Below are 12267 nucleotides of genomic sequence, written 5' to 3'. Positions count from 1 at the left end.
GATTTTATAGAATAGCATGTCATATCACTTAATCCGGCATAGCTAAAGACACGACACAACTCCCTTCAAGCTCTGTCCAATTGGTTATTTATCATTGCTAGAGAACCATTCTAAGGTCTTTCCATATATTTTCAAGTTAATTTAAGTCAAAACTGTAACTCGGCCACTCAGGAACATTCACGGTCTTCTTGGTAAGCAACTCCAGTGTAGATTTGGCCATAGGTAATTGTACTGCTGAAAGATGAAAGATGAATTCATCTCCTAGTGTCTGGTGGAAAGCAGACTGAACCAGGTTTTCCTCTAGGATTCCGTATATTTGTTATCCTGAAAAACTCCCTAGTCCTTAACGATTACAAGCATACCCATAACATGATGCAGCCACCACTACGCTTGAAAATAGCGAGAGTAGTACTCAGTAATGTGTTGAGTATTGGATTTGCCCCAAACATAAAACTTTGTATTCAGGTCAAAAAGTGAATTGCTTTGCCACATTTTTAAAGTTTTACTTTAGTGCCTTGTTGAAAATAGGGTGTTCTTTTTTGGAATATTTTTATTCTGCACAGGCTTCCTTCTTTTCACTCTGTCAATTAGGTTAATATTGTGGAGTAACTACAATGTTGTCGATCCATCCTCAGTTTACTCCCATCACAGCCGTTAAACTCTGTAACTGTTTTAAAGTCACCATTGGCCTCATGATAAAATCCCTGAGCGGTTTCCTTTCTCCCTGGCAACTGAGTTAGGAAGGACACCTGTATCTTTGTAGTGACTGGGTGTATTGATACACCATCCAAAGTGTAATTAATAATTTCACCATGTTCAAAGGGATATACAATGTCTGCTTCTTTTTTTTACCCATCTACCAATACTACTACTTTGCAAGGCATTGGAAAACCTCCCTGGCCTTTGTGGATAAATATGGGTTTGAAATTCATCGCTTGATAATTGTATGTGTGGGGTACAGAAATTATGTTATTAAAAAAATCATGTTAAAGACTATTATTGCACACTTACAGTGGCTTGTGAATGTATTCACCCCCCTTTGGAATTCTTCCTATTTTGTTGCTTTACAACCTGGAATTAAAAATAGATTTTGGGGGGGTTTGTATCATTTCATTTACACAACATGCCTACCACTTTGAAGATGAAAAATATATGTTTTGTGTGAAACGAACAATTGGAGCGTGCATAACTATTCACCCCCCCAGTTCAAAACTTTGTAGAGCCACATTTTGCAGCAATTACAGCTGCAAGTCTCTTGGGGTATGTCTCTTTAAGCTTGGCACATCTAGCTACTGGGGGAAAAAAAATCCATTAATCAAGGCAAAACTGCTCCAGCTCCATCAAGTTGGATGGGTTCCGCTGGTGTACAGCAATCTTTAAGTCATACCACATATTCTCAATTGGATTGAGGTCTGGGCTTTGACTAGGCCATTCCAAGACATTTAAATGTTTCCCCTTAAAGCCCTCGAGTGTTGCTTTAGCAGTATTCTTAGGGTCATTGTCCTGCTGGAAAGTGAACCTCCGTTCCATTCTCAAATCTCTGGAAGACTAAAACAGGTTTCCCTCAATAATTTCCCTGTTTTTAGCGCCATCCATCATTCCTTCAATTCTGACCAGTTTCCCAGTCCCTGCTGATGAAAAACATCCCTACAGCATGATGCTGCCACCACCATGCTTCACTGTGGGGATGGTGTTCCTGGGGTGATGTGAGGTGTTGGGTTTGCGCCAGACATAGTGTTTTCCTTGATGGCCAATAAGCTCAATTTTAGTCTCATCTGACCAGAGTACCTTCTTCCATATGTTTGGGTAGTCTCCCACATGCCTTTTGGCAAACACCAAATGTGTTTGTTTATTTTTTTCTGGCCACTCTTCCGTAAAGCCCAGCTCTGTGGAGTGTACAGCGGAGATACTCCAATCTCCGCTGTGGAGCTTTGCAGCTCCTTCAGGGTTATCTTTGGTCTCTTTGTTGACTCTCTGATTCATGTCCTCCTTGCCTGGTCCGTGAGTTTTGGTGGGTGGCCCTCTCTTGGCAGGTTTGTTGTGGTGCCATATTCTTTCAATTTTTTAATAATGGATTTAATGTTCAAAGTTTCTGATATTTTTTTATAACCCAACCCAGATCTGTACTTCTCCACAACTTTGTCCCTGACCTGTTTGGAGAGCTCCTTGGTCTTCATGGTGCCGCTTGCTTGGTGCTGCCCCTTGCTTAGTGGTGTTGCAGACTCTGGGGCCTTTCAGAACAGGTGTATATATACACTGAGATCATGTGAAAGATAATGTGTGTAAGTAATCTTCCCATTTCACATCACCAATTTGGACTATTTTGTGAATGTCCATTACATGAAGTCCAAATAAAAATCAATTTAAATTACAGGTTGAAAAGCAACAACAACAAAAAAACGCAAAGGGGGATGATTACTTTTGCAAGGAACTGTATTATGAGTCCATGCAACTTATTATGTGAGTTGTTACGCACATTTTTACTCTAGAACTTATTTAGGCTTGCCATAACAAAGGGGTGGAATACTTATTGACTCAAGACATTTCAGTTTTTCATTTTTAATTAATTTGTAAAAATGTACACTTTGATATGATAGGGTATTTTGTGTAGGCCAGTAACCAAAAATTCTCAATGTAATCCATTTTAAATTCAAGTTGTAACACAACAACATGTGGAGAAAGTCAAGTCGTGTGAATAGTTTCTGAAGGCACTGTAAAATCAGATAATCTGAGTTGGTATCAAAGCATATTGCACAGGAAGTGAAGTAATCATTGATCTATTTTCTTCCTGTCTTCCTGTAATGTGAGGGTATCTGTTGTCTGCACCCTCAGCATAATGCGGTTGTGGTTGTAAACACATTAACAGAAAAGGGTGTGAAGTGAATGTAAATTTGAATCATCATATACCTGTCTGTAGTAGTCCAGATGTGCTGTCAGTTATATCAAAGAACTTCTGGATACTGAGAAGGACCCCTGTGAGAAAAAAAGAGAAACAGTATTGCATTAGTTAGTACAAAAGGGACCCTCCAATACTTATCAGCATCAGAAATGCCCAGTGGCGACCCGTCATTCAGGTCGGGTGAGGCAGCTCCAAAATGCAGGTGTTTCAGCCTAGCTCAGTGCTTTTTGTGATGGTGGAGCAGCCAGCGGAAAATAAGGAGCTTAGGTGTTGGTAATGTTCTCTAATAATTTGGTCTATTTACCCCTCTTAATTTCACCTACTGTTCTGACTTGGTGGTGCACATGTAGCCTATAACCTGTTTTAGAGAAATGTAATCATTGAATTTTTTAAGAGCTTTCATTGTCTGCGTATAAGCCCCCTTTATTTATCCTACGGTTCTGACTTGGTGTACAGGGAGAACACTGTAAGAACGGACCATTTTCTGAATTCTGTTGCTGTACATTTCAAAAGCACTAAACAAATAGTTATATTAACTACGTCTGTCCTAGCTCGCTCATTAATGTCTTAATCGAAATGACAGATGGCCTCTTATCCGCTTGTCGTCCCCTTATGCCAGAGTTTGTACATCTCAATTGTCATTAGAAACCACATTTGTTCAGCCATATCAGCTATGTTATTTTAAAAGGCAGTAAATGAGGCTGATTAACTGTTCCATTGCCAGACAAGGCTCCGCTGATAGCCAGGTGTAGCAGTGGTAAGATGTTGGGACTACTGTTGGGACAGCTTTATGTAGGCCCTAACAGTTTGTGGGCACCATTTGTCACCGTTGTAGTGCAATTAATGTTCAGTGTTGTGTTGTGGCTTTGCTGGCATGCATCCCACTTTATTACATTTTTTTGCCCCACCAAGATTTACATGCTAAAATCGCCACTGGAAATGCCAATGTATTATCTAAAACAAAACAAACTGCAAATGCATCCAACAAGTTTATAGAGTCACAAGCTTGATGTAAGTTAGTGGCAGGAAACAGTTACGAGCGCTTTGGTCAGTAAGTGAAAGGTTGCTGGCTCGAATCCCTGATGTGCCGTTGTGCAAGCGCTTGACTGAAAAGTGGCCAGTGCCACCACAAAAAGGGGATTTTGCAAGCTTGACTGAAGGTGTTAGCTATTTTCAAGGGAAGTGCTGAAAGACTCTCACCTGCGATTGTGTATCGGTCCATGTAATTGATTAAGTTGACATAACAGAGCACAGCTACTGTTATATAGGAGCGTCGTGGAGAGAGGACTGTTGTCTCCACTGTGGATGGTTCATCAGTAGGAAGGCTGTCAGCTACGGAACCGTAGCGTGTGGAAGTTTCATTGGAAACTGAACTCAGACGAGTCTTCTCTCCATCCGGCAGAGACATCACTGACCCATTCGTCTCCATGGCTCCCAACCCTGAGATCTGAACAAGGAAGGTAACATATGAAGAGGGTGACACAATCTGAGGGGTGGGGCAAACTGTATCAACTCCCAAATTCATATATGGAGCTATAGATACAACTACATGTATTGTAGATTGCACCTTTAAGTTTGACAAACAGCCTCTGACTAAGAGTGACATGCTCCTCAGAGGTCCGGTGATGAGAAAGGCTATTGTTTTATGACATTTATTCATAGATACCACTGGTAAAAAAATCAAGAGTGTGTATGTGACGTCTACAGGTTTGAGTCTAGCTAATCTCAGTTAACCCAGGCCGAATGTCCCCTCCCCTCTGGAAAATACGAAAGATGCTAACACCTGCGAAATCATGATTTGTCCAAATAACCAGTGAAGGAAAAACCCAAAGAGCGGAACTAATGCTGCTCATTAGCACACACATCCCGTTCCTTCCTGACAAATTCTACGGTACCAGTTATGTTTAAGTAGATCTGTCCACGAGGAATTAGTCTACCATACTCTGGCCCTCAAATATACATTTAAGATGAAATCTCAGTCATAATTGAGTTACTGGAAATAGAGTGAGAAAGTAAACAACAACATCTATGAAACTGATTCAGGCGGGCGTGGCTTCTCATTATGCCCTGATTACTTTACAATTTGTATGATATGCAATATGTTATGTATTGCAATTCATACAATATGTTACGATAGCAATTTGTTGTCGCTAACGTTAGTTAGGTTGCTAACGCTAATGTTAGCTAGTTCTAGGGGTTAGGGGTTAAGGTTAGGAGTTAGGTTAAAGGGTTAAGGTTAGGGTTAACCAACATGCTAAGTAGTTGCAAAGTAGCTAAAAAGTAGTGAGTACTGAGTAGCTGTAAAATTGCTAAATTGCTAAAATGCTAAATATGTGCGTGATGAGATTCGAACTCGCCAGCTTTGGGTTGCTAGATGTTCGTCTGACCAACCACCCTACTTTTTGTTTTTTCCTTAAGTAACCTTCTGTGTTATGTAATCATACAATTAAGCAATAAGGCCCAAGTGGGTGTGGTGTATGAAAAATATACCACGGCTAAGGGCTGTTCTTATGCATGATGCAAAGCGGACTGCCTGGATACAGCCCTTAGCCGTGGTATATGGCCTTATATAAACAAACCCCCGAGGTACCTTATTGCTATTATAAACTGTTTACCAAAGTAATTAGAAGGGGAAAAATATACCTGATATACCACGGCTTTTAGCCAATCAGCATTCAGGGCTCGTACCACCCAGTTTATAATACATAACATATCATACTAATTTGAGTATACCGGATTTACGTTTACTATGTTATGTGTAGTCTATGGAACCAGTCTGATACACTCTAACCAACCACCCTAAAGTAACCTTCCATGAACGTTTACTATGTTACGTCTAGTCTATGAGACCAGGCTGCAGTCTCTGGTCAGCCTTTAAGAGGGCAGTGTACAGACCTTTCAGGGAGCAGGTGCTCAAAATGAAAGACGCTCTATATCTCTCTGCTGCGCATATCAGCCAACCAGACCGTATATTGATGAAGATGTATGCTAAATGAAGTGAAATCAAGTGTTATGCTGCTGTGGCAGTACTGTTGATATTTAAAGTAGGTTGTTAGCTACACACACTCGACCGGTGAACGCATCTCTCAAGCCATGCGTGTTTGGATAACGGCGCAATCTCCATACATGGCAGACTTGTACAGGGCAGATCAACCAGTGCAACCAACGGACGGGGTGGCGAACTTGACAATGACTTGTGGGCAATGAGTTCCAAACAACAATTACAAAAAATGTATACAAAAAATATATACTTTTGGGGGGAAATTCCACCACCACCCACCCAAAAGGGCACTTTGGAGACTGGAAGGACAAAGAGGCATGTGCTCTGGCGAAGCCAGTTGACTCACCCTGCTTGTAGAGAAACGCCAATGCCATCCTCCTCTCTTTCATGTTGACAAAACGGTCTATCACTCTGTCATACTGTACATGCTTTTATTCTTTGTTGTCCAAGACTACTTGGCTAAAATGTTTGCTCGCTAGCCTAACTTCCATTCATGGGCAATGTTAGCTAGTTAACATAAGCTTTCTACATCAAGCTTCTGTACATATTGTAACGAGGCCAGGGTCACAACAATGTATGAATTAATGGTTGGATCAGAATCATGTTATAATCACTGACCAGTACGGAGAATGAAGTAAAACCACAAGTCCAAATCCCTATCTCCATCCATGGCTAATTTAGGAAAGGGACAATTTTAGCTAGCCAGCCACCGGTGGACAACAACACAACGAGATGTAACAATTCAAGTTGTTTCTGTCAATGACATATGCTCTGAAAGCGAGTTGATAGGAGAGACGCCAAATAAAAACGGATTTCCCTTGACATATTTTTATTTTCGCCAGGACCATTTACAGTTGAGTGAGCTCAGTTCAGCTCAATGCTGACTGGCACATTTTTCTACTTTTTTTTGTTGTCAAGGGAAGCCAAATTCTCACCGGCTTTCCTTGTATTCAATGCTACGGGCAGCAACAATGTCATACTTGTTTGGCAGAGACAGTATCAGATCGATGGCTTACATGTAGAGAGAAAGAGGGGCGCTGTTTAGCTCGCTATGATGCTTTCTTCTATGAGATACTTTACCCAGCCTTCATGTACATATCTACCACAAATACCTTATTATTATTTATCCTGATGCCTAGTCACTTTACCCTGCCTTCATGTACACATCTACCTCAAATACCTTATTATTATTTATCCTGATACCTAGTCACTTAACCCTGCCTTCATCCTCAAATACATCTTGTTATTAGTCACATGTGTCGAATACAACAGCTGTAGACCTTACAGTGAAATGCTTACTTACGAGCCCCTAACCAACAATGCAATTTATGAATGAATAAAATAAATAAATGCGAATAAGAAATTAAAGTAACAATTAATTAAAGAGCAGCAGTAAAATAACAATAGCGAGACTATATACAATAGGGTACCGGTACAGAGTCAATGTGCGGGGACATCGGTTAGTCGAGGTAATCGAGGTAATATGTACATGTAGGTAGAGTTATTAAAGTGACTATGCATAGATAATAAACAGAGAGTAGCAGCGGTGTAAAAGAGGGGAGGGGGGTGGGATGGGGGGGGGCAATGCAAATAGCCTGGGTGGCCATTTGATTAGATGTTCAGAAGTCTTATGGCTTGGGGGTAGAAGCTGTTTAGAAGCCTCTTGGACCTAGACTTGGTGCTCCGGTACCGCTTGCCGTGCAGTAGCAGAGAGAACAGTCTATGACTGACATCGCCTGGTATAGAGGTCCTGGATGGCAGGAAACTTTGCCCCAGTGATGTACTGGGCGGTACGCACTACCCTATGTCGTGCCTTGTGGTCAGTTGCCATACCAGGCAGTGATGCAACCAGTCAGGATACTCTCGATGGTGCAGCTGTAGAACCTTTTGAGGATCTGAGGACCCATGCCAAATCTTTTCAGTCTCCTGAGGGGGAATAGGTTTTGTCATGCCCTCTTCACGATTGTCTTGGTGTTCTTGGACCATGTTAGTTTGTTGGTGATGTGGACACCAAGGAATTTGAAGCTCTCAACCTGCTCCACTACAGCCCCGTTGATGAGAATGGGGGTGTGCTCGGTCCTCCTTTTCCTTTAGTCCACGATCATCTCCTTTCTCTTGATCACGTTGAGGGAGAGGTTGTTGTCCTTGCACCACACAGCCAGGTCTCTGACCTCTTCCCTGTAGGCTGTCTCATCGTTGCCGGTGATCAGGCCTACCACTGTTGTGTCATCGGCAAACTTAATGATGGTGTTGGAGTCGTGCCTGGCCGTGCAGTCATGAGTGCACAGGGAGTACAGGAGGGGACTGAGCACGCACCCCTGAGGGGCCCGTGTTGAGGATCAGCATGGCGGATGTGTTGTTACCTACCCTTACCACCTGGGGGCGGCCTGTCAGGAAGTCCAGGATCCAGTTGCAGAGGGAGGTGTTTAGTCCCAGGCCCTTAGCATATTGATGAGCTTTGAGGGCACTATGGTGTTGAATGCTGAGCTGGAGTCAAAGAATAGCATTCTCACATAGGTGTTCCTTTTGTCCAGGTGGGAAAGGGCAGTGTGGAGTGCAATAGAGATGGCATCATCTGTAGATCTGTTAGGGCGGTATGCAAATTGGAGTGGGTCTAAGGTTTCTAGGATAATGGTGTTGATGTAGTCATGACCTTCCTTTCGAAGAACTTCATGGCTACAGACGTGAGTGCTATGGGTCGGTAGTCATTTAGGCAGGTTACCTTAGTGTTTTTGGGCACAGGGACTATGGTGGTCTACTTAATAAAACATGTTGGTATTACAGACTCGGACCGAGAGAGGTTGAAAATGTCAGTGAAGACACTTGCCAGTTGGTCAGTGCATGCTCTGAGTACACATCCTGGTAATCTGTCTGGCCCTGCGGCCTTGTGAATGTTGACCTGTTTAAAGGTCTTACCCACATCGGCTGCGGAGAGCGTGATCACACAGTCTTCCAGAACAGCTGGTGCTCTCATGCATGTTTCAGTGTTATTTGCCTCGAAGCGAGCATAGAAGTAGTTTAGCTCATCTGGTAGGCTTGCGTCACTGGGCAGCTCTCAGTTGTGCTTCCCTTTGTAGTCTGTAATGGTTTGCAAGCCCTGCCACATCCGACGAGCGTCAGAGCCGGTGTAGTACGACTCGATCTTAGTCCTGTATTGATGCTTTGCCTGTTTGATGGTTCGTTGGCGGGCATAGCGGGATATCTTATAAGCTTCCGGGTTAGAGTCCCGCTCCTTGAAAGCGGCAGCTCTAGCCTTTAGCTCAGTGCGGATGTTGCCTGTAATCCATGGCTTCTGGTTGGGGTATGTACGTACGGTCACTATGGGGATGACGTCATCGATGCACTTATTGATGAAGCCAATGACTGATGTGGTGTACTCCTCAATGCCATTGGAGGAACATATTCCAGTCTGTGCTAGCAAAACAGTCCTGTAGCTTACAATTTGCTTCAACTGATCACTTTTTTATAAACCGAGTCACTGGTGCTTCCTGCTTTCATTTTCGCTTGTAAGCAGGAATCAGGAGAACAGAATTATGGTCAGATTTGCCAAATGCAGGGCGACGGAGAGGTTTGTATGCGTCTCTGTGTGTGGAGTAAAGGTGGTCCAGAGTTTTTTTTCCCTCTGGTTGCACATTTAACATGCTGATAGAAATTTGGTAAGACCGATTTAAGTTTCCTTGCATTAAAGTCCCCAGTCAGTAGGAGTGCCACCTCTGGGTGAGCGCTTTCCTGTTTGCTGGATACTTTTTCCACAACTTTTTCCATCTACTACTGGTACTCCCTGTGTTGCTCCATTCTTGTATATTTTATTTCTCTTGTGTTACTATTTTTATTTTTATTATTCTTTTTTAACGCAGCATCGTTAGGAAGGGCTTAGAACCGTTGTATTTGGCTCATGTGACAAATAAAATGTTTCACTGCCCCAAAAAACGTCATTGGACACTTTTAGTCAATGCCAAAATATGTTCATCTTGTTTGAGGAAACACTGCAAATCACCCTTGTGATACAGACCAATCAGAATAGTGGGAGCTAATTTTAAAACGCTGTAAACCGGATAAATGTGGTTGTTAGATGAAGAGGAAGGAAGAAAAGTTTAGCAATCGTCTACAGTGTGTCTCAACGTACAATAGTATTTGGCTGCTTCAAGGTTCTACAGATACACCAGCCTCCTCCACCTGGGTTTCTGGCAAAGAAGGTTCTACAGATACACCAGCCTCCTCCACCTGGGTTTCTGGCAAAGAAGTAACCATAATTGCATCACTATGTCATTCAGGACACAAGGTGTGTTGTTAAACAGGCAATTTATGTTGTATCAATGGTGGCCAGAGTTCAAAACTGTTTATGTTTAACTTTCCTGTGTTTGTTATAGACTTTTCTAGGATGATAACCTCTGAATATAGTAGGAGATTTGATTGATGGGATGTCCTCTGTGTTTCAAGCTATTGATTTAGAGCATGTAAAGAGAAGGCTCTGTTAGGCCTAATGGTAGGATGTACTTAGAACTCGATTCAATCAAAAATGGTACTCAAAAGAATCTGGGGCAAGATATCATTATTTGAATCTTGTTGTCCTCGACGTATCAGCTATTTCAACACCTCAGTGATTTGCAAATGAAATACATTGCCATTTTACTAATATTGATACAGTTCACTAATATCCTACTGTGTGTTACATATGCAATGTAATCACACATTTTTATGCTTTTTAAAATGATAGCTGCAGTGGTTGTTTACGTCAACAGTAGCAGTAAAGTCTGAGAGAATCTGTCAGGTCAATCGCAACAATACAGTAATTATGTGTGCAGCTTCTTCTTCCCAGAGCAACATACTACAATACAATGGCATTGTTCAGACATAAACACACCAACAACTGTATCCAATTGTCATACTTGAGTAAAAGTAAAGATACCTTAATAGAAAATGACTCAAGTAAAAGTGAATGTCACCCAGTAAAATACTACTTGAGTAAAAGTCTAAAAGTATTTTGTTTTAAATATACTTAAGTATCAACAGTAAATGTAATTGCTCCAATATACTTAAGTATCAAAAGTAACATTTCAAGTATAAATCATTTCAAATTCCTTATATGAATAAGCAAACCAGACGGCACACTTTTCTTGTGTTTGTTTTTTACGGATCGCCAGTGGCACACTCCAACACGTAGCATTTGTGTTAAGTGAGTCCACCAGATCAGAGAAAGTAAGGATGACCAGGGATATTCTCTTGATAACTGCATGAATTGGACCATTTTCCTGTTCTGCTAAGCATTCAAAATGTAACGACTACTACTGGGCGTCAGTGAAAATGCATGGAGTAAAAAGTACATTATTTTTCTTTAGGAATGTAGTGAAGTAAAAGTAAAAGTTGTAGAAAAATATAAATAGTAAACTACAGATACCCTAAAAAACTACTTAAGTAGTACTTTAAAGTATTTTTACTTAAGTACTTTACACCACTGCAACTGGGTATGTTTGTTTAAAACATGATATAGCCTACACACACGAACATGGGTTCTGTAGTTAGAATATAACTTACTTTTGAGTTTGCTTGACATGACAAGTCAAAAACGCAGTTGTAGAACTCAGTGTCATGGCAACGTCAACAGAACAGACTGAATTAAAAATAAATCAAATATATCTTACATTTTGGTTAATGAAGTCTTGAAATCTTGAACATGTTGTTTCTAGTGATGATGGGAAGTCACAGTGTGTGTCTCCAAAGCTGAGACAGAGACAGAGAGCATGCAGGAAATCCTCCTCAGGCTCAAATGGTAATATGCTGCTGGGATATTAAGTTAACAGTTAGCACAGGGGCCAGCCCCCTCTGGGTTGGGCATATGCAATCACACAGTTCTTCACTGTGATGCAATGTTGAAAACAAGCCAATGGCCACTTTGGAAACTAACACATTGCTATCTCTTACTGCACTCTACATACAATACTAAATGTTTGGATCCAACAGCTCAATAAATGATCAATTACCATGAGCCAAATACAAGGTAATTTTGAAGTACAAAAAAAGCCTGTTGTCATTCAACTGGCTTATACTGCTTTAGTCGAGTGGACTAGTTGTGTATTCAAAATGTTAAGATTTCAAAGCCCTCAAAATACAGAATGGACTTGGAGCAAACACTAAGTGACACACCAGAATTTGGGATACCTCTTCACAGCCCAGATATCCTAACTGATTTAACTTTATATATCCTGCAAAGCAGTTGCCAGGACAACATAACAGGCCATTATGCAACTTTGAAATGAAAGAACACAGAGAGACAGTGCTGCTGTTTGTCTGTAGCCTTTGGGCACAACCGTGAAGTTGTCAAAATTATATTGTATGTTGTTCACAACAATAAGCATGGATATAATAT

At 41.4% G+C, this 12267-nt stretch overlaps 1 protein-coding gene across 2 annotated transcripts in view; it reads right to left on the bottom strand.

Moving 5' to 3' along the window:
* Positions 1-11681, bottom strand: part of spns3 (SPNS lysolipid transporter 3, sphingosine-1-phosphate (putative)) — a 31717-nt gene extending 20036 nt beyond the window's left edge. Inside the window, exons 1-3 of one of the 2 annotated variants that reach the window (XM_029699585.1) lie at positions 11543-11681; positions 4100-4346; positions 2908-2973 (exon numbers count right to left, since the gene is read on the bottom strand). In XM_029699585.1, coding sequence (XP_029555445.1) covers positions 2908-2973; positions 4100-4328 — 295 coding nt within the window. In that variant the 5' untranslated portion in view covers positions 4329-4346; positions 11543-11681. Of the gene's footprint in view, positions 1-2907; positions 2980-4099; positions 4347-11542 lie in introns of those variants that run through there. The other variant, XM_029699587.1, reaches the window with a different exon arrangement.
* Between the last annotated feature and the right edge of the window lie 586 nt (positions 11682-12267).

This window comes from Salmo trutta, chromosome 19 (genome assembly GCF_901001165.1).
Source record: "Salmo trutta chromosome 19, fSalTru1.1, whole genome shotgun sequence".
NCBI lineage: Eukaryota > Metazoa > Chordata > Actinopteri > Salmoniformes > Salmonidae > Salmo > Salmo trutta.
The sequence above is the reverse complement of the archived record's forward strand: the minus strand, read 5'-3'. Positions and strand labels throughout refer to the sequence as shown.